Source organism: Microcaecilia unicolor, chromosome 8 (genome assembly GCF_901765095.1).
Source record: "Microcaecilia unicolor chromosome 8, aMicUni1.1, whole genome shotgun sequence".
Classification (NCBI taxonomy): Eukaryota; Metazoa; Chordata; class Amphibia; order Gymnophiona; family Siphonopidae; genus Microcaecilia; species Microcaecilia unicolor.
Genome location: NC_044038.1, coordinates 222304294 through 222331552, shown reverse-complemented (window position 1 = coordinate 222331552; position 27259 = coordinate 222304294). Strand labels below are relative to the sequence as shown.

Genomic DNA, 27259 nt, shown 5'->3' with positions numbered 1-27259 from the left:
ACTAAAATGGTATCACATTATTTTCCTTCGTTTTGTTTTCTATTTTTTTTTTACCAGTTATCCTCAACCCTACGCTTACTGGCTGAAAGGGGCCGAGCGCGTCCTGCGTGATGACGACGTGCGCATCGCCGTGACGTACCTCTCGCTCGTGCAGAAAGCGGCAGTAGTAGGCGGAGCCTGGGCAGAAGTGGAGTAAACAAACGTCGCCGGGTGTCGAAGGTGCTTCAGGCTTCGAGATGGGAGCCGTCCTCGGTGTCAGCTGGGTAGGGAAAGGAAAGACCCGGGTTGTATGAGCTCCGCGCTCCTTCCGAGCCTTGTAATTCTCTTCTCCTCGCCCCGGTTACGGTTTCCGGGAGCTGCGGCCTTCAGTCCTCCTTCCTCCGCAGTTGGAGAGCTGCTGTGGTGAAGGGGTCGCTGCCCCTCCCTGGTTATCAGACGGCCCCATCCCCCTCACTCCGTCCCTTTTCATAAGCTGCAGTGGTCTCCCTTCCATCCTGTTACCGTCACTGAGGCTTATCCCCTGCCTAGTAGTACGAGTAGCTGCTTAATTCGTACACAGGGCCGGTCTTAGCAAGTGCGGGGCCCTGTGCAGACCAATTTGATGGGGCCCCATCCTAGCCCCGCCCCACTCCTCCGAGCCCCAGGGCCCCCCCCCCTCCTCCTCCTGAGCTCCAGCCACCCCTTCCTCTGAGCTCCAGGGCTGCCACCTCTCCTGCTGAGCTCCCTCCGAGCTCCAGGACCATCCTCTGAGCTCCAGAGCCCCCTTCTCCCTCCCCCCCATCTCCAAGGCGCCCCTCCCTCCGAGCTCCAGGGCCCCCCACCCCTTCCTCTGAGCTCCAGGGCTGCCACTTCTCCCGCTGAGCTCCCTCCGAGCTCCAGGACCATCCCCCCCTCGCTCTGAGCTCACTCCAAGCACCAGGACCATCCTCTGAGCTTCAGAGGCCCTTCTCCCTCCCTCCGAGCTCCAAGGCCTGCCTCCCTTCCCCCCCCAGCTCCAAGGCTCCCCACCCCTTTCTCTGAGCTCCAGGGCTGCCACCTCTCCCGCTGAGTTCCCTCCGAGCTCCAGGACCATCCTCTGAGCTCCAGAGCCCCCTTCTCCCTCCCTCCGAGCTCCAAGGCCTCCCTCCCCCCCCCCCCAAGCTCCAAGGCTCCCCTCCCTCCGAGCTCCAGGGCCCCCCACCCCTTTCTCTGAGCTCCAGGGCTGCCACCTCTCCCGCCGAGTTCCAGAGCCCCCCTCCCTCCAAGGCAGGGGCGTAGCCAGACAGCAGATTTTGGGTGGGCCTAGGCAAGAAGTGGGCGGGCACCAAGTGTTCTCCACCCCACCAAAAAAATATCTCAGCTGGTGGAAAAATGCTTCTCTCCACCTTGGCAGTCTGCAGCAAACATGAACTGAGAATTGAGCATGCGTAGGTGCCTGTATTGTGGAGAGCAGCATTTTCGTTACCATCAGGGGGAAGTCTTCAGCTAGCAGAGATTGGGATCCCCACCAGCTACTGCTAAATGTATACTACTGTTGGGTGGGCCTGAGCCCTATGTGGGTGGGCCCTGGCTATGCCACTGCTCCAAGGCTCCCCTCCCTCCGAGCTCCAGGGGCCTCCCGCCCTCCCTCTGAATTTTAAAAATCATTTTACCTCGTTGGGTTACAGCGGCAGGCAGCAGCAGCAGTGAAAAGCGTGCGAGCTCGGCACTTCAGGAGCCTTCCTTTCTCTCTCTCAGCTCTGGTCCCAACTCCCGCCCTCATTTCCTGTTCTGCAAGGGCAGGACCAGAGCTGAGAGAGGGAAGGGAAGGCTCCTGAAGTGCCGAGCGGCTCACACGCTTATCACTGCTGCCGCCTGCCGCCATAACCCCGACGAGGTAACTTAGATGACTTTTAAAATTCAGAGGGAGGGGGACTGGAACTCGGGCAGTTGAGGCGGAGTTCAGGCACGCCATGCGGGGCTCCCTTGAGCGCGAGGCTGTATGCGGTCGCCTCGCCCTAAGACCGGCCCTGTTCGTACAGTTTCATTTGTGGCGAAGAGGCGGTATGGGTGTTTATTCCGTAGAAGGGGAGTGTACGATTAGTTCTTAAGGCCTGAAATTGTATTCTGCCAAGGAAAGCAAGATGATTAGGATCGTTTTTAGGAACGTGTGTGCCTGTACTCGCAGGAGGGATGGGGGGAAGAGAAGGGATGGGTGGTGGGCTGTTTATCAGGAAACATTCCTGATTAGAGGAATGAAACGTATGCGACCTTGGTAGCAGGCATCCGTTGTGAGCTAATTCTGAAATGTAGATGTGCTGTGTAAAAGTTGAAGACATTTATTTGAGAAAATTTGTTGCGAAGCACGTGCTTGATATCAAAATATAGATGGGAAAATTAAAAGAAAAAGTATGCAGAATATGGGTGCTGAACAGTTAAAACATATTTGCTTTGTGAAAAGGTTTAGCAACCTACTGAGTACTAGTATTTTTATCAACTTGCTTGTTACTTCGGACAGTAGCATATCTTTATTGTTGAGACTGATTACAAGCATGAAAAGTGAACCTACAAAACATGAAAAATGAACCTACAAAACAATTATTTAAAACTACATTTGAGACTTCTTCCAGTGACACACATTTTTTAAATGGTGACCTAATTTACTTTCAGCTTGTAGACACTGTGCTTGCTTTGGATAGGTTGTTAATTACTAGGAGAGTCTCAACATTCTCGAATGGCCTGTCAGTGTTGACGTAACGAAACAGTTCATCAAAAATGTTGTCTTGTATTCAGCTGTCAAGCATATGATTTATGATTAATTAAAACTTGCTAAACATAAACCATGTCAAAGTGGTTTACAAAATTACAACAAAATCGTAAGAAAAGAGCTCCAATTCTATAGATGTAAAACTCACCCTCAACGTTCTATTGGCTGCTGACGTCACTGAAGCCAAGGTTCGTATGTTCGAAGCTCTGAAGCCTCGAAAATCACAGTCTCTGGGCCCCGCCCTCGCGTCAAACATTATGACGTTGAGGGCGGAGGCGGAGCAATTCACCGCCCTCACGTCAAACTTTATGACGTTGAGGGCGGAGACAGAGCAATTCACCCACATCGATGACGGGTGGGGGGGGGCCACAGGAAAGCCTTGCTAGCGCCTGTTTCATTGGCTTAAGAAACGGGCCTTTTTCTACTAGTATTTATAGGAAAGACCAGTACACACAAGACCACACATACTCCCCCCCCCCCCCCCCAAAAAAAAAAAAAACTCACACATAACACCTCTTAGGAGATGAGTCCACAGCATTGAAATACCCAGAGACAAAATAGCATAACTTCCAACCACTGAATCCAGGTAGCCATTACTCTTTTAAACCAAAAGCTTGCATAAAGAAATATATCTTTAGTAATCCCTTAAAATTCTTGAAAGAACTTTCTGCCCTTAAGTCATTCGGCAATTGAATCTACAGAAAGGAAACTAACCAAAAGAATGCCTTTTCTCTAGTAGACTCCCATCATGCTTTAGAGAGAGGAGGCATCACTAATTTGTGTGCCATAATAGACCTAAGAGCCCACCTGGGAATGTACGGTATCGCAGTACATGCTAAGTATGATGGAATCTCGGTGTATAACGCTTTATATTTTCTGCAGTGCTTCCAAATCTCAAGGGGGTGTGTTAGGACATTGTGGGATTTGGTCGTTCCTAAGATCTGGATGTTTTTCCGCCATAATGGAACAAGACGAAAATGTGCAGGACTAAAACTAAGACATTCTGAACTTGACCTGTTTTAATAATGACTGAGCCACAACAAAGTGGTCTAATTGACGACTACTGAAAGAATCAAGGAATGACCTCCCCTTACTCCCCCAGTGGTCACTGACCCACGCCCAACCCACAAAAGATGTAAAAGAAACAGTACATATCAACCTCTATGACAGCCTCAGAGGTTATAGCCAGTCCTATTAGTGCAGCAAGCAGGTCCCTGGAGTAGTCTAGTGGTTGGTGCAGTGCATTGTGGAGAAGGGGACCCAGGCCCATAATTCACTCTGTTACACTTGTGGTGGAATGTTCCAGTTCTCCAAAACCCACCAAAAACCTACTATACCCTGCTGCACACTACAATAGTCCTTATGGCTGCACGTGTCACCTATATGTGAATACAGCAGGTTTTTGGTGGGTTTTGGAGGACTCGCCATACAGTATAAGGGAGCAATGGTGAGATGTGTACCTGGGAGCTTTTATGTGAAGTCCACTGCAGTGCCCCATTGCTCTCCTGGGATGTCTGCTGTCTCCTACATCCCAATAGCTTGATTTTGTGCATTTTTCACTTGAACTTTTTTTTTTTTTGTTTTGAAAATGGACCAAGAAGATAAATGCACAGAAAACACAAACATCCAGCAAGTGGCCATTTATGAAAAAAAAAAAAATAGCCGTTTTGCTGTTTCGAAAATGATTATATTTGCTATTTGGATTCTGGACATTTTGAGCTTCAACATCATATCAAAAATGCCCCTCCATGTAACTTTGTAAGTCTGTGCTTTGAAAATGAGCACCATGGACTCCAACCTTTTATTCTAATTGCTGCTAAATGTTCTAATACTTTTGAACTATTGTTTCTTTCAGGTGTCATGTTTGTGCAGCGGTGCCTCATGTTTGCTGTGTGGATGCTGTCCCAGTACTAACAATTCCACAGTGACACGTCTCATCTATGCCTTTCTTCTCCTTCTTAGTACTATTGTTGCATGTATAATGCTGGCACCTGGCATGGAAGTACAGCTGAATAAGGTAATTGAGAGAATATCAGTAATCTAATAATCTAAAAAAAATTGAACCTGAGGATGTTGCTTAATTGAAACTTCCAGTAATGCCAAAACCTGCATCATAAAGGTTTACTAGTTTGAACAGGTATAACGCAAATAAAAATATAACTTGTATATGCCCAGTTTTCCTCTTTCATCAGACTGTAACCTGCTCATAATCATTTGGTGGGAAATTAACCTGCTCATAATCATTTGGTGGGAAATTAACCTGTTTTGCATCTTCCTCACTGGTTACCATCATAGGACTCCTTTTCCATTAGGGTAGGTGAGATCCTACATAGCAGACAGCTGAGGAAGGGGAAGGAAGCGCATTGCATCTTTCTGAGGATGACTAGTATCAGTTGCTCACCTATCTACCAGACACGTGAAGAGTTTTTTGAATTCTAATTTAATTAGATAATAGTTGCAAGTTAGGGGTGAATTCTGTAAATGGCACCAAAATGACTTGGCCACTGTTGGAAGCAGGATACTGAGCTTGATGGACCATTGATCTGACCCAGTATGGCTGTTCTTATAAGTCATGCCTAAAGTGATGCAAATGTCGGCACCTAAATTTACGTGTGGTGCCCCCTTGTTCTATAATTGCGCACAAAACTGGAATCCACACCCACGCTCTGCCCCGACACGCCATGACCCTCCCTTGTCTGGGATGCAGGTAAAATTTAGGTGCGATCACAGGCTGAAATTTAAGCACATGTTGATTTCAATTAATGCTAATTGGTGCTAATTGGCTAATTCAATTGTGCATGCAAATTGGGCACACACCCAAATTTTCTATAATGCACTGCGCCTAACTTCAAACATGCACAGCCAAAAAGGGGCATGGTAATGGGCATTTTGTGGGCGTTCCAAAATTTACCTGCATAGTTATAGAATATGGCCCAGTGTGCCTAAATCTATGCGCTGGTATTTACACCATGTTTTCATTGGCACAAATGAATCTAGGTACAGATTCTAGAATATGCTTAGTTGATATTTCAGCATCTAAATCTATGCGCATCCATTTACGCCAATGAAAACATGGTGTAAAGGATGCGTAGATTTAGGCGCACTAGGCCATTTTCTATAGGCATATAAATTTCAGAATGCCCATGAAACACCCATAATCACACCCCTTTTTGCTCATGCGTGTTAGAAGTTCAGCACACATCTTTACTTAATGAGTTGTGTGCCTAAATTCTAATCAGTGCCAATTTGTGCTCATTATTGCTTAGGTCCTGTTAGTGCTCATTAGCTTGTTAATTTACACGCATTGTTACAGCATCTGCATCGATTTCAGTGTGGATCTCTAAGCTCGCTATATAGAATCCAGGGGTTATTGCTTACAGTCCTAGGCAGTGAACAAATAAACCATCAGAAGTAAACTTTTAAAAACAATAAAAACAGTTGTTTCATATTTCCCACTTGTACTTATGCAATAATCACATATGATTTTTCTCAACATAAAAGTGGGTCTTTCTTTTTGGAATTATGTTTTTACAGATCCCTGAATTCTGTGAAAAGGGATTTGGAACCCATATCCTATACCATGGCTATAAGTGTGAAATGCTGGTTGGATACAAAGCTGTTTACAGGATAAGCTTTGCTATGACTGTATTTTTCTTCTTGTTTGCTCTGATTATGATAAATGTGAAAACCAGCAAGGATCCAAGAGCATATGTGCACAATGGGTAAGTAGAACAGACACAAACTGAAAGAGCCCAATACAATTATAGCAAACATTACTATATTGTGGTGTGGCTTTTTTGTTCCCCCCCCCCCCCCCCCCCCCCCCCATTTAAGACAGAAATATGAAACTTGTCTTTGGGCGTTAGATTAAGGTACCTGCCCATTGGATTCATGCCCTGTTTCTTTGTTACTAGTAATGGCTGATTAGTTATCATATGAGTCACTCATTTAGTTGTTGCACTCGGGCAAGAGTGTTTTCCGTTAGGATTTAAAGAGATTTTACTTTGCCCAAAAATCAAAGATTTATTTATTTATTTTTTTGGTTACGTTTGTACCCCGCGCTTTCCCACTCATGGCAGGCTCAATGCGGCAGGCAATGGAGGGTTAAGTGACTTGCCCAGAGTCACAAGGAGCTGCCTGTGCAGGGAATCGAACTCAGTTCCCCAGGACCAAAGTCCACCACCCTAACCACTAGGCCACTCCTCCACTCTCTGATGAAAATGGGAATGTGACTTGTAGAAATTTACAGTTGGCCAATAGTAGTAACATTTCTAGGACCAGCAGCTACTAAACAGTGACAGCTTTTCCTGAATGATCACAATTGGCTTGAACACTCATAGTCAGGCCTTAAGTTAAACTCTACTCCAAAAGCTGTATTGATAGCTATGACAGAAGAACCCAGACTTTTTCTGGATAAGGGTCGGGATCGTCTAATCATACAAATGAACCATATTGCTGCCTTTTGACATAGTAAATCATAATTGTCAACCTGGTAAGCTTTGTGACATTGGTATTACAGGAAAGATGTTTACTTGGTTCTGAGAGTTTTTTTTAGAAGGTAGAAGCAGTAAAGTTCAATTTAATAATTGAACCTCTCAGAATGTGGGATACCCTAGAGATCCCCAGTGCCACCCATTCTTACCTACCATTATTGACTCAGGCACTTGCCCAACATGGGGTTCCATTCTACTCATGCTGATGATATACAAATAATTATTATTGTCACAAGAAGATGGAACAATTAATAATTTTTTCAAGTTGTAATGATTGGATGTTAGACGGTTATTTAAAAATTAGGGATGTTAATATTTTTAATCACACAGTCACATAAAGCACGCCTCACATTTCCTCCTGTAAAATGCAATATATAGATGTAAGTTCTCAGAACTTTGACATATTTCAATTACTAGACTAAAAATGAAATCATTTATCTTACCTTTTCTGTCTGGTGATTTTTATCTTTCTAATTATCTCATTCCCTGTCTCTGGTTCTGCTTCCCTCTGCTCCAAGCACAGTTTTGTGCTCTGAACTCTGTTTCATGGGCCTCCTGTCTATTCACTGTTACTCTTTTTTGCTCCTCCTTTGTTTCCTGCCGTATATCCATCTTTTACATTCAGCTTTCTTCCATTTTAATTCCTCCTTAAATCTATCTAGTTCCCTTCCCTCCGTTCATGGGCACTATCTCCTTTTCCCTTCCCCTCCTCTCCAGGGGCACCGTCTCCTCTTATGTCACTTCCCCTTCCCTCCAGGGGCATCATCTCACGTACTAACCCCACTTGCATGTTTTTCTCTCTGCCGTGCCTCCCCCTGCGCTCTGGTATCTTTCTCTTCTACACCCATGCATGTGCTTCAGCAGCTTTTTTTTTTTTTTTTCTTCTGCCGACCCCCCCCCCTTCCCTTTCACCGGCATCTAATCACCCCTCCCCATCTACCTGGAGACCCTTCAAACTTGCCTGTACAGACGGCAGCGCTAAGCACACGCTGCTTCTCTCTAGCCAGAACCCTTTCACCAGCATCTAATTCCCCCTCCCCATCTATCTGGAGACCCTTCAAACTTGCCTGTACAGACGACATCTAATTCTCCCTCCCCATCTACCTGGAGACCCTTCAGACTTGCCTGTACAGACGGAAGCGCTAAGCACATGCTGCTTCTCTCTAGCGTCCTGCCCGCAGGAAATGGGACGTTTTATCAGAAGAGGCAGGATGCTAGAGAGAAGCAGCGTGTGCTTAACACTGCCGTCTGTACAGGCAAGTACCGAAAGCCACTGGGGGAATTTGATTAATATATTAAAATTATGAACGCAAGTAAAAATTTTAACGCATTAATCATGTTAAAAAACACACTAAATGTGCAGCCCTATTAAAAATTAATCCTGATAAAACATACCCTTTGTTCACAGAACAATACATGGTCTAGCTCCAAGCTATATGTCTGAACTAATCGACTTACCAATTAGAAACACAATTGAATCAGCCAGAACATACTTAACTCTTCACTTCCCAAGTCGTAAAAGCCTGAAGTATAAATCAACATATGTGTCAAGTTTCTCTTACATATGCACACAGCTCTGGAATTCTGTTCCAAAAACGCCTAAAATCTACAAATAATCATCTAGAATTCTGAAAAAACCTAAAAACCTGACCTGTTCAAGAAGGCATATCCCACAGTATCCGACATAAACACCGAATAATGAAATATGGCATTTTAATCAGGAAACGGACAGTTTTCAACCCCGACGCATGATCACACCCTAACATTTTGTCTGAGTCACCCCAACCTATTTACCGATACTTCTTTACTGTGTTTGTCACTGTAATAGTACCCCTATACTGTATTTGTTCACACCGGAGTCTGTAACCACCTCTCTGGAAGTATGTAAGCCACTTTGTGCCTACTAATAAGTGGGAAAAGGTGGGATACAAATGTAATAAAGGTTGTAAAGATCAGTCCCCTCTCACTGATGTTCTATTGAGTGGGGTATCTATTCCTTTATCTGTCGATATCAAAAGCTTGGGAGCAATTTATTGATAGTGCATTGACTGTTGACAAATGGGTATCAACTGCTGTGAATAAAGGTTATCTTATTCTTCAGTTAGTTCTCCAAACTAGCCCTTAGTTAAATGAAATTCATTTGAAACAGGTTATTCAAGCTGTGATTATGTCTCATTTGTATTATTGGAACCTGGTATGTTTAGGTTTGACTAAGAGATCTCTTGCTGTGTTGTAAGGGTCCCCTACCCCCTTCAGTTTTTAGAAGAAAGATCAAGACCTAGCTCTTTGAACAAATGTTAGAAAATACAGGATAATAATACAAGTTTTTGTGCCATTTGTATGAAATTCCCAAATTTCTGCCAGCTCAGTGACTAAGCCCTGGCACAATTTTCTCAATTCTGTTACATTTAGTGGGCCTTTTACAAAGACGCACTAGTGTTTTTAGCGTGCGCTAAAAATAAGTGTGCGCTAAACGCCAGAGATGCCAATATATTCCTGTGGGCGTCTAGCATTTAGCACATGCTAAAAACACCCCCTTAATTAGGTTTGCCAGTACAGTCAGGGACTTAGTTTTTATTCACGATAGTAACTTCATCCTGTTGAGAATGTGTGCGGAGAGCAGAGGAGCCAATGTTCTGTTTGCTCATTTTGTCATCTTCTGAAAATATTTGATATTTCCAACAAAATAATTAGAAAAAGGTAATAGAGCTGTTGTATAAAGTAATTTTCAATATCTTCTCTTCCATGTTTCAGTAGTTTATTTTAATTTTTAATACCTTTTGTGTTGCCAACCCGATCTGTCTGTGTGCAAAAATGAGAGTAAATGATAAGCCCTCCCTTTTTTTCTTAAAATCTAAATTAGGTTCTGGTTCTTCAAAATTGCTTCTATCATTGGCATCATGGTGGGAGCCTTTTATATTCCAGAGGGACCTTTCACAACAGGTATGGTGTGCATAATATCATTACTATTTATATCAAGTGTAGACCAGTTGTATCTTCTTATATGTAATACGCATTTGGAGTGTCAAATTGTTTACCATTCAGTTTACTAACATGTAGTCCAGATTAAGTACTTTTACATTTGTGTATGTGTACTATGAAAATCTATTTTTTATGCTTAAGGTGTTGCTACACTTTCTTCTGGATAGTTTGTCGATAGGAAAACTAAGGGGGTCTTTACTAAAGATTAGTGCATTTATCTGTAGCAGGCCTTTAGAAATAAAATAGGTCCTGTGGCAGATAACATATACTAATCTTTAGTAAAAAAAAACAACAACCTAATTTTCTTTAGAGAGCAGTGTTTTGAAAATGTGAAACACAAAAGAAAGAAATGATGTAGTGATATGAATCATGTTATACTAGACAAAACAACTAACTTGCTTTGTCATGATTCTGAGCTTAACTTTTTGATTTTCTTCCTGATGTATGCTTGAGAATAGACACACAAGAAACAGTGAAGGTGACCCAAAAAGGAAGGCTGGACAATGTTTCTCTTTTTTTCTGAATTGAAAATTTATTGGCAATCTTAACGGGCCTGCCTCAGGAGTCTCACATGCAATATTAATGAATACAGTACATATATATGATTGAATCTCAATTCAGGAAAAAGACTGTAGAATCGATCAGTGTCTGATATGAATGTGGCGGGAAGACAAACTAACCGCCAATTAGTGTTAGGCTTAAAAGCTCAACATAAAATATCCAACAATTCTCAGGACTGGCGCTGAAAGTGTCTCCGGTCTGGAAAGTAAAAACCCTTGAGAATAGATACAGAAGGTGCTGGTAAAAGCACCAAGGGAAGTAGATAACCAGAGATGGAACACAAGGTTCTTATCCACTAACAATTGCTATATTAGTGGGTCACAATATATGAGGCAGCATGGTTTTTACCAAAGGTAAATCGTGACAAATGAATCTGATTTGATTTCTTTGACTTGGTGACCAGAGAATTGGATCAAGGACATGGCTAGATGTAATCTAAATGGATTTCAGCTAAGCCTTTGACACAGTTCCTCATAGGAGGCTGTTGAATAAACTCAGCAGGCTGAAGTTAGGACTCAAAGGCCCAGATGCATGAAAGACATTGGTAATTCCCGTTCCCTACCAATTCCATAGCGAATCGGTAGGGAACGGGAATGCATCAACGATAGGGAATGCAAATGAGCTACTCGTTGTAGCTCATTTGCATTCTCTAATCCTTCGGTACCTGAGTTGGAGAATCGGGACGTCCCTTTAGATTAGGCTCCTCTTCCTGGTCTCTTCAGCCAATCAAAGCGGGCTTAGCTGGCTGTTGTCAGCGAAATGCGCTTTGATTGGCTGAAGAGACCAGGAAGAGGAGCCTAATCTAAAGGGACGTCCCGATTCTCCGGCAACCAGGAAAATAGAAAAATTTCGCTGTTGGAGGGGTAAGTGGCGCGGCTAAAACTCAGAAGGGGGGAAAAAAACACGAGCGCCGGCAGAACAAAAAACTGCAAAAAAAAAAAAAAGTCTCCTCTCAGAAGCGCAGGGAGAGTACGTCCTTAAAGGACGCCCCTCACCTGGGCTCCCTGCTTTTTTTTTTTTTTTTCTTTTTTACCTTTTTTGGGGGCCCTTTTCCTTTCCGATTCCCTCACAGGAGCCCTAACAAGAGGTCAGACATCTCGTTAGGGTTCCTATGGTAAGGGAATCGGAAAAACGGTAGTGCATCTGATTATAATGGGCTGCAACGGTACTGCAGCTCATTATAATAGCTTTTCAAACATTTGCATTCCGTTTTCGTTGCCTGCTACCGTGGCAGGGAAAATGCCCTTAGTGCATGCCTGGGGTGAACTACTTGCGTTTTAAACTGGCTGGAACCAGTTTAAAACGCAAGTTGTGGGCTCGTTAGGTTTTGTGCATCTGGGCCAAAGAGGCATATTTTCAAAGCACTTAGCCTTCCAAAGTTCCATAGAAACCTATGGAACTTTGGAAGGCTAAGTGCTTTGAAAATATGCCTCAAAGTGGTAAACTGGATTAGAATCTGGTTTTCAGATGTCAGAGGGTGGTGGTTAATAGAAACAAGATGGCAGATAATGGCCAAATGGCCCATCCAGTCGACCCATCCTCAGTAACTCCTAACTCCTCCTTTTCCTAGGAGATTCGATATGCCTGTCCCAAGCTTTCTTAAATTTTGACACAGTCCTTGTCTCCACAACCTCCACCGGGAGGCCATTCCACGCATCCACCACTCTTTCCGTTAAAAAGTATTTCCTTAGATTCTTCCTAAACCTATTTCCTCTTAATTTCATACTATATCCTTTCAGTTTTCCTTCATTTAAACAAGGCTCACCTCCTGTACAGTAACGCCATTGAGGTTTTTAAACGTCTCTATCATATCCCCCCTCTCCCAGTGTGTACATTTTGAGGTTCATAAGCCTGTCCCTATATGTTTTATGACAGAGACTGTTTACCACTGCTGACTTATTGCTGTTAGCAGTATGTTTTGCTGCAAGGGCCAGTGGGTACAAGAAATTGGTAGTCTTTAGAGCTTCTCTTAGTCTCCACAGATAGCAAAGTGAAAACTAAGATGTCCTAACCATAAAGATGTAGACCACTGTATCCCCTGCCTTATACTTCTTTCCGTTTCCATCACTTTTCTGTCTCACCCTATCAGGCCTTCAGTTCTCTACATCCCCAGATCCTTCCCAACAGTCTCTTAGCATATGAGTATGGGCACCACGGGACTTAAACTCAAAGAGCCATGTTGTGCCAGAGAAGCTACAAACTGCAGAGCAAGGGTGGCCTTGTGGTGGAGCAGCGAAGAGACAGGTGGATATGCTAGACCGTAGTAACTCCATTTGCATTGTTCTCTCTGCAGCCTGCCTTGTCCACCCAAGTTTTGCAGGGGAGGATAACTACCATTGTATAATTAGCTTTAGGGAGCCCGTAGATAACGTTTGCAAAGAACATTTTTAGAGTTGGAGAGTTTTAAGTTTACTTTTGTTACTAGGACATGTCGTGAGCTTGTTTTATATACTTTGATGCCTTTTAGTCTGGTTCATAATTGGCACTTCGGGAGCCTTCTGCTTCATCCTCATTCAGTTGGTTCTTCTGGTGGACTTTGCACATTCATGGAATGAATCCTGGGTTGGCAAGATGGAAGAAGGGAATTCAAAACGTTGGTATGCTGGTAAGTATTTTTCCATCAGATTATTTTTAAAACGTCTTGTTACTGCTTCACCAGTTAGATTTGTTAAGCATGCACTTCAGCTGTTCAAAGTGTTTGAGAGAAAAATACTTAGCTATGTATTTTGTTTTATTTTGAATGGATTGGATCATTTCACCATGATGTGATATAGGGAGCACTAGAAAGGAGCATCAAAATAAGATGGCCAACAAGCTTTCATAGTAGTGACCTGCATTAATTAATGTTAATGTTTTCTTTTTCAGCTTTGCTGTTTGTCACTGGTTTGAACTATATTCTGTCTACAGTATTTATTGTTCTCCTCTATGTGTTCTACACTAAGCCAGATGACTGCACCTTGAACAAATTCTTCATCAGCTTTAATATGATTATTTGCATAATTGTATCCATCATATCCATCCTTCCAAAAGTACAGGTAGAGTATTATGTGTTGGGTTATGTGTGAAATATTTGAATGTGTGGAGAGCTATCTTTCTTTCTTTTTTTTTTTTAAACAGGCCATTTAATTACTGTTGCAGATATGTACATAAGTACTTGTATAAAAAATTACACTCTGGCAAATAAAAACACTTATACTTGCTTTCAGGCAGATATCTCAGTTTAATATGCGTCCAGTAGTAGAAATTCCACTCGGTATGTATGCATGTGTATATAAAATGTAGATATAGATTTGAGAGAGTGAATATAATGGAGTGGAGGAGTGGCCTAGTGGTTAGGGTGGTGGACTTTGGTCCTGAGGAACTGAGCTCGATTCCCACTTCAGGTAGCTCCTTGTAACTCTGGGCAAGTCACTTAACCCTCCATTGCCCCATGTAAGCCGCATTGAGCCTGCCATGAGTGGGAAAGCGCAGGGTACAAATGTAACAAAAATAAAATAGATACTATTGGAGATTCTACATGGAATGTTGCTATTCCACTAGCAACATTCCATGTAGAAGGCTGCGCAGGCTTCTGTTTCTGTGAGTCTGACGTCCTGCACGTACGTGCAGGACGTCAGACTCAGAAGCAGAAGCCTACGCGGCCACATTGGTGATCTGCAAGGGCCGACTTCTACATGGAATGTTGCTAGTGGGACTCTGGGCAAGTCACTTAACCCTCCATTGCCCCATGTAAGCCGCATTGAGCCTGCCGTGAGTGGGAAAGCGCGGGGTACAAATGTAACAAAAATAAATGACATACATGGAGATCCTCACACCTTGCTGTCTCTCGAGTGCATAAATGAAGCAAGAAATTCAGTGTTTGGTCGTAGATCTGAGGATAGAAATATCCATTTTTACTCATTTGCTTATTGTTCCCCAGGTAGTCTCCATCCACACTTGCACTGATAAGAGGGCTAAGGAAGCATGTGACTTTTTTTAATGCATTCCATGAGGGGAAATTGGAATGAAATCATGGTTTCCAAAAAAAAAAAAAAAAAGTTGGATTTTGATAACAGAAAAAAAACATTCCAGTACTAGTATATATGTTCAGTAACTGGCACCTTTAGATTGTGGAGCATAATGCAATCTGAATGGATTATTTAAAAAAAGCATTTTTTTCCAAATATATATTGTGAACCCTTGAGGGTGGGAAGCAGTCACTTTTCTGAGCAGACATCAGGTTTCTAGTTTGAACCAATGAAAAGGTGGTTTGCTGAGATACATTAGAGCACTGGTAAAGTACTGCTTTGTAAATGGCACACTTATCCAATGAACTCTGAAGATTGGAGCAGTTAGTACAAGGGCATCAAGGGAAATAAGCTTGCTAGAAATAAATATTTTTCATTTATGTAAATTATAGATGCATAGCTGGTAGCTTTCTAATTATTTATATTCCACATTTATCCCCCATTTGGTTCCTAGGTAAGTGAAGTCTGCAGAGTGGACAGTTTTGTAGCTCACTTTTTTGCAATTTGGGAGGTGTAGTCTGAGAGAGTTTCTTGCCTCATATTTAGTGTTTCTTTGAGGTACGTTTATTAATGGTACCATATAGTCTGGAGCTGTGCCATTTAGGATTTGAAAGATAGAGAGGTGTGGTAGCCGTGTTAGTCCACTCTTAAAGGTTATCAATGAGGATTTGAAAGATAAAGGTACATGATTTGAAGGTAAGCAGTTGTAATTTGATTAATAAAGGGAAGGCACTTACAAAACAACAGACTTTGTATATGAATCTGGCTGCAGTGTTTTGAGCTGTTTGGAGTTTTTTCAACAGGTACTCCTTGCAGCCAGCATATATGGCATTACAATAATCGAATTGGGATAATGTTCATTATTGTACTAATAGTCTGAATGTTTCTGATGAGAGATAGGGTCTGATCCTTTTTAGTTTCCAAAGAGACCTCAAAGATTTTGTGATTACTGAGGAAACTTGAGTATCAAATGTTAAATGTTTGCTATAATTTATACCTAGAATTTTCAGATTATTGTAAATGGGGAATGAAGTGTTGTCAATTATGAAACTTGTAGTTGTTTTGGTTAAATAGGTTGGTATTAACCGTGAATTTAGTTTTTTATTTATTTGTTACATTTATATCCCACATTTTCCCACCTATTTGCAGGCTCAATGTGGCTTACATAGTACCCTATCGGTTTTCTTTATTTAGCATTAGTTTGGATTTTGAGGCCCTGGTTTCCATCAGATTTAAGCCAAATTAGCTGCAGCTTCCTGCATTGTAAGCCTACTACTGCAAATACACTTCATTGTACTCCATTAAAACATTTACAGATGATATGGGAATTTGTTTTAAATCTGTTTATTAACGATGATAGCAATACAAAATTACAAAAAGAATTATTCTCAAAATAAGTACAAAAGTAAAATATCAAACGGACCAGAAAACATCAAAAAGTTTTACATTTTCTTCCCCCAATCCTATTTAACATCCAGTTTTACATGGGAACCATCACGTGCACTTTCCCTGTCCAAACCACCCCCTCAAAACTCAACACCACTGAGTACAGTGAAATAAAAATACCCCCCCAGGATTGCATCAATAGGTCCAACAAACATGCAGGAATATGCCAGAAGTTGAAAAAAGAACTGTCAGTTCATCCTCCATAGTGGACGAAACAAATCACAACCCAAGGTCCCAAAGACAAAGGTCAAATTCAAACCAAGCAACAAAATTAACAATATGTCCCATATTAGGGGAAGCAGCTAGCTAAGAGCCAACCGTGGCTGGGATAGTGTAGAAAAAAGATGAGCTTGACCCCCATAAGTAATCTGAGGTCAAACAGGAATAAAGTAATGCGATGGAAATCTTCTGTTCATACAACTGAGTGCAAAAAGGAGCAAAAGCTTTACACTGGGCATGAACTCTGGTGGTATAGTCTTAGAAACAAAGTACTTTAAGATTATCATATTCCAAACTCTTCACATGGCGTAATGCGGTTGGCTGGGATAGTGTGGAAAAAAAGATTGAGCTGCCTCCACTGATTAAAAAAAAATTGAGTGACCCCCATAAGTAATCTGAGGTCAAACAGGAATAAAGTAATGCGATGGAAATCTTCTGTTCATACAACTGAGTGCAAAGAGGAGCAAAAGCTTTACGCTGAATATGCACTCTGGCAGTATAGTCTTGGAAACAAAGTACTTTATGATTATCATATTTCAAACTCTTCACATGGCGTAATGCCTAAAGTATTGCATGCTTATGAGCGTAATGACTAACACGGAAGACCACAACACGAGGATGATTACCAGTATTCCTTGAACCCGCTCGACGAGATCACTAATCTTAAAAGGTACTCCCAGAGTGCCCAAGGATAAAGATTGTGGAATCCAACTCTGATACACGCACAAGATCTACATCACTCAGAGTTTCAGCTAGGCCCACGAGACGTAAATTATTGCGTCATGCTCTTCCTTCAAAATCATCGAGTTTATGCTCCATTGTCGAAACTATACTACACAATTGCTCCACTTTCTAAGGAGAATTTTGGGCCTGGGATTCCAATACTCCAACCCGATGCTGCTGTGAATCAAATCAAGATTACCCAAATACTCGTACGCAGCCTCTGTTCTATCGTGAAGCTGTTGTAACTTAGCATCCAACGCCACCTCTACCGCAGCCCACACCTCTGATACAATTTCAGAAGTCCACATGGTTCTTACTGAAGGACTCAGAGTCAATATAGCTGCCATCTTAGCTGATACTCCTTTCTGCTCGATTTTTCTCTTGCGAGGCAACTTTGAAGTCATCTCAATAACTAAGGCTGTCAAATCCACCTCTGGACACACCAACAGGAAGAACCACAGCAGAATGTAAAAATCGCTCATTTCTGACAACGATATAGGTCAAAACTGTGGCGTTTATCGGTGGGAAGACAGAGGAGCCAAGCAGGCAGCCTCTGCTCCTGTTCTAGGCATCACGTGATCTCATCATGGGAATTTGTAACCAGCCTTCCTGTTTGCATTAAACATTAGGTAAAAGCAGTATTAGATGAAGGAGTAGCCTTGTAGTCAGAGCAGCAGGCTGAGAACTAGAGAGTAGCCAGGGTTCAAATCCTGCTTCTCCCATCAATGCTCCTGGTGACTTGGGTAAGTCACATCACCTTTTGTTGTCTCAGGTAAAACGTAGATTGTGAGCGCCCATGGGAAGAGAAGTAATTTGTATTCCCGATTGTAACTTCTTTGAGCTTGGATATAGAAAATTGAGTAATCTAAAATCAAATCCCAGCTCTGACCCTTTGATAGGATCAGGATAAGACATTTTGATATGAATTTGTCTGTTTTCTTTCTTCTTCGATAGGAGCACCAGCCTCAATCTGGCCTTCTTCAATCTTCTTTCATCACCCTTTACACAGTGTTTCTCACTTGGTCTGCAATGAGCAACGAACCAGGTAAACTACATATTCTCCTGAAATTTGATTTAGGTTGTTAAATATTCAGCTGGTGGCATTTTTTGGCCGCTACTGGTGCCATTATGCCCAGATATTCAGTGCCAGACCATGTCCAGGCACAGGCATTGAATATCCAGGTTGGTGCAGCTGGCTATCCCTTATCCAGTTTAGTGCAATATTCTGCACTTAACCACCTAAGTGAAACGGGATAAAGATAGGCCTGAGTTTTTTTTTAATACGGTCCAATTTTGTCCAGTGCCGATACTAAATAGCACTAGCCAGTTAATATCTGCGGATAGCCCGCACAAGTGATTTAACTGCCCAGGAGCCTCTCCTGCCCAGTGAAATTGTTTTGAATAGCCACCCCTAAGTGTCTTTAGTCTCCTTGGTACACTAGCATATATAACATAACAGAAACAAATGCAAAAGAGGAGGATGCATTGGTGAAACTGGCCAGATGTTGAAGACAGTCAATTCACATTTTGAATTCTAGGTGAGGAAAGAATCTTCATACCTTCAGTATTAAAAACCATTGCCTATTCTTCCAGGGAACCTAAAGATTTGTTTTTCTGTATTGACCTTATGTGTGCATTCAGTGGGACTAACATGGCTGCCTTCACTACTGTTATCCAGCAACAAACAGTGCCTGTTTTTAAATACCTTGCTGTCTGTGTGCTACAACATCCTTTCTTATGATTCGGAGAGGATGTTTTCCGTATTAATTACCTTTTGCATGCATCCTACCTATTCCTGTCAACTGCTAGTCTCTCTACTACTGGAACTTCTTACAAGATCAGGTGCGCCTAGTACAGCTTCTGTTGGTTGGGGGGGGGGGGGGGGGGGCATTGGTTTTCATGTAAAGGATATCTTTAAGACTTTTTTTTTTTTTTTTTTTACTAAGGGACTGATTTGTGATTTTGAGTAATTGCATGTTGGCTCAGAACTGGTACACGGTATGCAATGAAAGCCCAAAGCGCTGAAACTTAGTTCTCTTTCTGCCTATATGTATTTAGGTCTATAGTAATTTCAAAAAAATTCTTCAAGGGTATAAATCCACAAAAAACAAATATTTTAGTGAAAAGGAAGCCTCGGAACAAGCTGTCATGGCGTGGAGCTCTGAGAATACACTTGGAAATGACAGCAGAGGATCCTGAGTTAAGGGAAAAATTTGAGAGAGAGCCAGAAATTAACTTGGGTTTGTGGCATTGCGCCAGGAAGTACAGGAAGCAAACTGCCCTCTCGCGGTATAATAGTTGTGTTGCTGGCTTGTGCATGTATGTGTGGGGGAGGGGGCATCAGCACAAGTAAGGCAGTTACTGGGTATGCTGGCCTCAGTAAGAGTAAAGGTTGGGACTGTAGAGATATTGAGACTAACTGCTGGGGCCAGGTTGGGTGTGAGGAGAGACAAGTGTGACTTTTCTTTTTTGGGTTTGGGAATGAAATGTATTTATTCAGAATATTTATAGCCCTTTCTATCCACAGTTCTAGGTGGGTAACAACTGTATACATATATGATTTTCCAAAACAAATAAATAAAATGACAAAACCCACAAGCAATAAGAGCTGTATACCTGTAACGGATGTTGTCCATGGACAGCTGGATATTTCAGCCACACAAGTGGTTATGGCACCGGGTGACAGCACTGAACCAGAGAGGATTCCACACAGCAAAGTCTCAAGAAAACACTTAAAAATGTATGAGCAGGAATTCTGGCCCCAGTATTGTACTGCATAATTTTCAGTTCATACCTTAGCATGGTTCAACTCAGGATTTGGATGGATTGTGTGGTAGAAAATATCCAGCTGTTCTTGGAGAACACCACTTATCGGTATACAACTCTATTTTCTCAGTGGATAGCCTGTATATTTCAGCCACACAAGTGGTGACTCCCGTGCTAAAGGTCGCTCTTAGTAAAGCTGTTGGCAATATGTAAGAAAATGATTTAAAAGGACAAAATAGGGTTAACTAGTGTTTTGGCACATGTGTGTATTCCTGGAGGAAAAAGCCTCGAGAAAACTCCTGTTACATGCAAACAAATGCTTTAAACGGAGTTGGACTTCCTCATCATCGGCTGAAAAAACATGGACATAAAAAGCTAAGTAGAAAAGCTTTAAGAGTTCAATGTATAACATCTGAAGGTTTTTTCAGCCGATAATGAGGAAGTCAAACTCAGTTTAAAGCATTTGTTTGCATGTAACAGGAGTTTTCTCGAGGCTTTTTCCTCCAGGAATACACACATGTGCCAAAAACATTAGTTAACCCTGTTTTGTCCTTTTAAATCATTCGAATTTGTAGAGTGGTTGAACCCTGAGTTTACTGTTGAATATGTAAGAAAAAAAGCATAAGCGTGACCTGAAATTTTTTCCGGTATGGTGAGTTGAAGCGTTCACATAGAAGAGTTCAGAACCACCTTCCCAACAGAGTCCGAAAAGCTTGGATGGTCCGAAATTGTAGTGATTTGAATCTTTTGCATCTTTCTGGATATCAGGGAAATGATGGGAATGGATATAGGAATGTTTATTTCCACAGGATGGGAAATGTGCATGAAAGTAGCCTGGTTGGGGCTTGGATCTAGGAGCAAAAGCAGGTACACTTTGCACCCCTAATGTCTATTGATGGTAACAACTGTTCTTTTGGGATAAATGATGAGATAGCGGGGCTGGTGGTTGGGAGGCGGGGCTAGTGCTGGGCAGACTTATATGGTCTGTGCCCTGAAAAAGACAGATGCAAATCAAGGTAAGGTATACACAAAAAGTAGCACATATGAGTTATCTTGTTGGGCAGACTGGATGGACCGTGCAGGTCTTTTTCTGCCGTCATCTACTATGTTACTATGTAGAAAGATGCACAAGATTCAAATCCACAAACCAAAGCTTATCCTTTTAGCTATAGATTAGCAAAGTCATTACTAATCCTTACCTTCACAAAATGTCCATACACCCTCCAATATGACTTCACCAGGACACAAATCTATTTACCCAAGACAACTGTTTGCTTATCCACTCAAGTCTACGTCCTCTTGCACACACAATCTTACTTCCGAGATCCCAATGTCTAATATTTTTCTCAGGGTGTTCTACAAGTCTCATCTGTTTCCAAAAAGGATTCTGCAAGGAAAGCCTGTGCCAGTAAATAGAAGAATTTTCTTCTAATAATGTTTCTTCTCACCATTTACATCTTGAGTATTATTCAATATCTACAATACTGGGCTATTTATTTTACCTTTCTAATATTGGCCTTTCAATTTCTTCAGTGAGGTCATATTTAGCTACACTGCCAGTTTATCACAAATTTATAAACGATACACAAATATAAACATCCAGTTACAAAAAGTTTCATGACAGGATTCATGAATTGGAAGTAACCGAGCTGCCCTCCCATATTGATTCTTCAGCAATTAACCTGCCTTCCATTCGAGCCATTGGCCCCAACTCCCATGAAGTTCCCTTACCTGCAAAACAGGCTTTTTTTCCCCCTGATAATCCCTCTGGCACGCATAGTTTTTTAATCCATAGCATATACTAATTTGTGATTCAAAACTCTTACTTAGAACACATCAAGGAGTTTTGCCAAAACTGATCTCACATTTCCATCTGAATCAACTAGTATTACCACTTTACTACCCTTCTCCACATCGATTTCCAACAGGAACAGTTAAACACTCTAGACTGCAATAGAGCACTGCAAGAGTGTACACGGAGAGGGATCATTATCAGGCCCCAGTCACTGCAGGAGTATCTGTGAGGGACATGGTCCTGGGAGTTTTCTGGGACATGTTAAGAAAAAGAGCAGAAGTAAAATCAAATGGCTCGATGGGTGAAAAATGCCCCCAACTAGGTGCCCAAGGCCTAAGGGGACCTAGTGGGTCAAGGAAAATAAAGAAAACTTACTGCTGAAGACCTAAGAAGATAAGAGGGGAAGAAAGAGCAGTGGCCTCAAGGGAGCAACATACAAAATAGCTTACAGAGCTGAATAACACCATGAACTGCGATGAAGAAAAGTATAAGATGTAAGCTGAGTGGGACACAAAGGGAACATATCCTCACTTCTCCACAAAAATAACTGGAGAGCGAGTTGGTTCTACGTGGTGACAGCGAGTGGGAAGGTGCACCCTGAACCACTTCCGAAGGCTTCTGGAATAGAAGCTGAGGAGCGTTTCCCCCACCAGCTTCCGTCATCCATATCACCTATCAGTGAGAACACTACCTATTGTTTCTGCTCAGAAAACTAACTTACCAGATGTCTCTGATACCTGGTGAAATTCTTTTGCATTTGCCTTAATTATTGATTCAATACTTAAAAAAAAAAAAAAAACCACAGTACAATGATTACTTGGGAGAAAACCTGAAGGCATGTATAATTAGTATTAGATTTCTTAAATGATAATAGGAAGCACAATGTTTAAATTTTTTTGTGTTCATTCTTTTCAGAGCGCACCTGTAATCCAAGTTTGCTGACTCTCATCTCACAGATTGTTGCACCTACAGTGGCCCCAGCCAATCAAACCCAGCCAGTAACTGTTATGCCTGCTGCACCAAAATCCATGCAGTGGTGGGATGCACAAAGCATTGTGGGACTTATCATTTTTGTATTGTGCCTTTTGTATTCTAGGTGAGGAAAGAACCTTTATATCTGTCATAAAACTGTAGCCTTTTCTTTTGGGGAACCAAAAGACCTGAGAAAACCACTGAACAAGATTTTGTGGTAGTGGAACTGGGTGATTTTCATACAGCTCCAGTTTGAATACTTTGTGTACATCATCCTGGCATGTTGTAGTAATGTTTTTTTTTTTTTTTTTGGGGGGGGGGGGAGGGTGGGGAAAGGATTTTAGAAAAAAATATTGGTGCATGAAATTCAGAGAGCACATGCCCCCCCCTCCCCTTGATATTTTTGTAACCCCATTTGGGGTTTTGACAAGCCCTGCATCATGTATTGTTTTGAATATGTTTAAGTCCAAGGGGATGTTTATATAGTGTTATTATCTAAACCTGTGATTGGTCTGTTTTGTTTTTTCTCATGGTCAGCATCCGATCCTCCAGCAATAGCCAGGTGAACAAGTTAACATTGTCTAGCAGTGACCGTGTCATGCTAGATGATACAGTTGAAAGCGGTGAGGAGACAGGAGTCCGTCGTGCTGTGGACAATGAAAAGGAAGGGGTTCAGTACAGCTATTCCGTCTTTCACTGCATGCTGACCCTTGCCTCTCTCTACATTATGATGACACTTACTAACTGGTATAGGTGAGAACACAAAGTTTGTTACGATTGCATCGATGGCAAGGCCTGCAAGAGATTAATGCATAGCTGGTTTTGAAATGTCCAGAACCTTTTAGATGAATTCATATGCAAGAAATTACAGTCAACGGCTCCTACTGCTTTTTTTGCTGTTTAAGTTAGGTTGTAGGTGCTAAATCTGTTTCCTATGTAGAATTAACATATATATATTTTTTTTTCTTCCCCCAGCCCCGATGCAGATTTTAAAACCATAACAAGCAAGTGGCCAGCAGTATGGGTGAAGATTTCTTCAAGCTGGGTCTGCCTTCTTTTATATGTCTGGACGATGGTGGCCCCTATTGTTCTGAGCAATCGGGATTTTAATTAATTTTTTTTTTTTTTTTAATGAAAGCATGCTCTTTACAGAGAGCCAAATTTTGATGGAATATCAGTTCTTTTCTTCAGCTGAGATTACCCAACTATTAAACAGATTCTCCACAGTATAGTCTATGCAGATTGCAAAACACAATTTTATACTGTACCAGCTATTTTAATTTACATGAGATAGAAATAGATATCTATATATTAAGGCTGCACTTTAATTGCAGTTAATTCTGCAATCAATGCATTCCACCCCCACCCCCACCCCCTGTTTACTAAGCCACATTAGTGGCCGATGGTGCGCTGCCGACACAGCCCATTCACTTTGTCGGTATTGCCGTGCAGCTTAGTAAACAGGGACATAAATCATTAATTGCAATTTAAAACGAAAAATTACATTGCAGTGTCTCCTGTCTCCTCCAAACATCTCTTCTACTCTCAACCCCTGTCCTTGGTGCAATTTGACATCTTTCCCCTTGTCCGTGATTCATCACCCCCCCCCCCCCCCCCCATGCCAGTCTACCTTAAAGGTCTTGTGTTGATCCTAGCCAGCCACAGCATTACAGGTATGCTGCCTGGTCAGAAGCAAGAGTAGGCAGCATATGTGCAACAGTGCCACTCCCAGGAGAAGAGCACCTTTAAAATAGACCTTGAAAGGGGGAGGGGGGGGGGAGGTGTCACTGATGGCAGCTATGACAGAGGCAGTGAGCTCCAGAAGCCACCAAAACAGCTTGTTGCTGCTCACCCCCAAGTTTGTGTTGCTGCTTATAGGGAGTGGAGGTAGAGGCACTGGCCAATGGGAGGAAGGAGAGAGGGAGATCATAGACCTGGGTGCAGAGGATAAGGGAGAGAGCAATCCTTTAGGGAAGGAAAGGGGGGATGGGATTTAATATACTGCCTTGCTCTGGCTGCAAACAAAGCAACATATTATATACAAGTACTTATTTTATACCCGGGGCAATGGAGGGTTAAATAACTTGCCCAGAATCACAGAGTGCTGCAGTGGGAAAGAAATAAAGAGTGCACCTTTTAATTATGCCATTTAATCAAGCTGCAGCCATAATGTGTATATGTATTTATCTATATATATTTGGACTGCATGTTTAGCATGGTTTTTAATGTATTAACATTTTAACTTGTATTAATAATAACGCATCAATTGTATTCCACCTTCCCCGCCGGTCCTCTTGCCTGTACAGACAGCAGCGCTAAGCAACACACTTCCTTTTCTCTACCGTCCTGCCTTCTCTTGAAATATCATGTTTTCTGCAGACAGGATGTTAGAGGGGGGGGGTGGGGAGAGGGTCATCTGTACAGGCAATTTTGAAGGGTCAGCAGGGGCTGGGAAGGGAGAATGGGATGCCGGTGAACGTGAGGGCTATAGAAGGAAGAAAGCTGCTGGAGGGAGGGGGCAGGAGAGGGGGGAAAAAAAGATGCTGGTGCATGGGGGCAGCAGAGAAAAATAGTTCTGTCTTGGGGGAAGAGACCTAGCACAAAGCATCCTGTCTTAAGTGGGGTTTATATGAATAATGGTGCCCATGGAGGGAAGGGAGATAGAAACAAGATACATTTAAGACGTAGGAAGAAAAAATGGAAGCAAGTTGAATGTGAAAGATGGCTATAGGGTAGAAAGTGAAGGAGAAAAAAAAAAAAAAGAATAGTGAATATAAAGGAAGCCCTGGAAACAAGGGTTCAGAGAGCTCAGAACTGTGCTGGAAGCAGGGCCAGGGCAAGAGATGATTACAAAGAAAATCAAACAACAAAAGTAAGAAATTGTATTTTTAGTTTAGTAATTTAGATGTCAGTTTTGAGAATTTACATCTGATATCTATATGGTATACAGGAGGCAATATGTGTGTGTGGGGGTGCTTTATGCAATTAAAAATGTTAATCGATGTGCAGCACTATTATATAGGGCTTCTACTTTTAAATGTTTATAGATTATAAGTACTATTGCTGGGTACCTTTTTATAGTTCAATCAAGTATGTATGTTTTTTATGGTCAATTAGAAGTATCAGCTCTGGAAGATACAAGACAAACCTGGGGCGGTGGCATTTATAAAAAAAAAACCCACTAATTTAAGGGTGTTAACTGATCAAAGTCCTGTATCTACATCATTTATGCATTCTATTGGCATTTATCTACTGCAGCTGAGCTGTCACATTGAGAAAAGGTTCAGAAATTTGTTATATTGTTAGTAATATATTACCATCGAAGGGGTATTTCACAGAACACTTCATTTATAAAATGCACTATTTTCCTAAAGCCTCACCTTTGTAAAGAGGGAAAATATAACCTTATCTTTACATGCTTACGTGTGCTGTTGAAGATGTCAGTTCCTGAAATGCAGTTGCATTGTTTAAGATTAGCCTTAGAATATGAAGTTAAAGTATTGCATTTAGAAGTAGTGGCTACAGTTGTTAAGTTTCTTAATTAATTGGCGCTTTAGGATGAACATATGTTACCATGCTAGGATAGAATTTGACTCTTGTATGCTGTGTATAAGTTCAAATGGAGATGCTGCTGCAGATGAAAATAGAACATTCTAATTTGTTTTGAGGAAAGCAATTTGTGAGGCCATTTGTATATATATCTTAAAAAAAAATGGCTATACAAAAAATCTGAAATGTTAACCATAAGGACTTAATATTTGTACTATCCACATGGAATAAAAATACATTTAACAGATGGCTTCATTCTCCCCACCTAATATTAACACCTGCCAAGGTATAGTGTAATGGAGGAAGAGCTATTGATGTTACCTGTACATGATTCTCCTTGCTATCTTATGCATCTTTTATTTATAAACATTTATATACATAGTAACATAGTAGATGACGGCAGAAAAAGACCTGCACGGTCCATCCAGTCTGCCCAACAAGACAACTCATATTTGCTACTTTTTGTGTATACCCTACTTTGATTTGTACCTGTGCTCTTCAGGGCACAGACTGTATAAGTCTGCCCAGCACTATCCCCGCCTCCCAACCACCAGCTCTGGCACAGACCATATAAGTCTGCATAGCACTATCCTCGCCTCCCAACCACCAGCCCTGCCTCCCAACCACCGGCTCTGGCACAGACCGTACAAGTCTGCCCAGCACTATCCCTGCCTCCCAACCACCAGTCCCGCTTCCCACCACCGGCTCTGGCACAGACCGTATAAGTCTGCCCTGCACTATCCCCGCCTCCCAACCACCAGCCCCGCCTCCCGATCTTGACTAAGCTCCTGAGTATCCATTCCTTCGGCACAGGATTGCTTTATGCTTATCCCACACGTTTGAATTCCGTTACCGTTTTCATTTCCACCCGCGGGTAAAGACTGAAGCAAAGAATTTATTCAGTCTCTCCGCTATGGTCTTGGCCTCCACGAGTGCCCCTTTTGCTCCTTCATGATCTAATGGTCCCACGGATTCCCTCACAGGCTTTCTGCTTCTGATGTACCTGAAAAAGTTGCTGTGA

At 42.1% G+C, this 27259-nt stretch overlaps 1 protein-coding gene across 1 annotated transcript; it reads left to right on the top strand.

The window, feature by feature from the left end:
• Positions 1–144: 144 nt before the first annotated feature.
• SERINC3 (serine incorporator 3) lies at positions 145–26486 on the top strand. The gene is made up of 10 exons (XM_030211218.1): positions 145–263; positions 4581–4742; positions 6260–6447; positions 10082–10161; positions 13229–13366; positions 13627–13796; positions 18111–18201; positions 22633–22813; positions 23227–23442; positions 23665–26486. The coding sequence occupies exons 1-10, from the start codon at positions 237–239 to the stop codon at positions 23801–23803; spliced, it is 1392 nt and encodes a 463-aa protein (XP_030067078.1). The 5' UTR covers positions 145–236; the 3' UTR covers positions 23804–26486.
• Positions 26487–27259: the final 773 nt, after the last annotated feature.

Bases quoted from the DNA above. Each gene is read 5' to 3' on its own strand.
- SERINC3 (XM_030211218.1), top strand. From the start codon at position 237: ATGGGAGCCGTCCTCGGTGTCAGCTGG. The intron at 10,162-13,228 runs GTATGGTGTGCA...GATGCCTTTTAG, and splicing joins AGAGGGACCTTTCACAACAG to TCTGGTTCATAATTGGCACT. The intron at 23,443-23,664 runs GTGAGAACACAA...TTCTTCCCCCAG, and splicing joins ACACTTACTAACTGGTATAG to CCCCGATGCAGATTTTAAAA.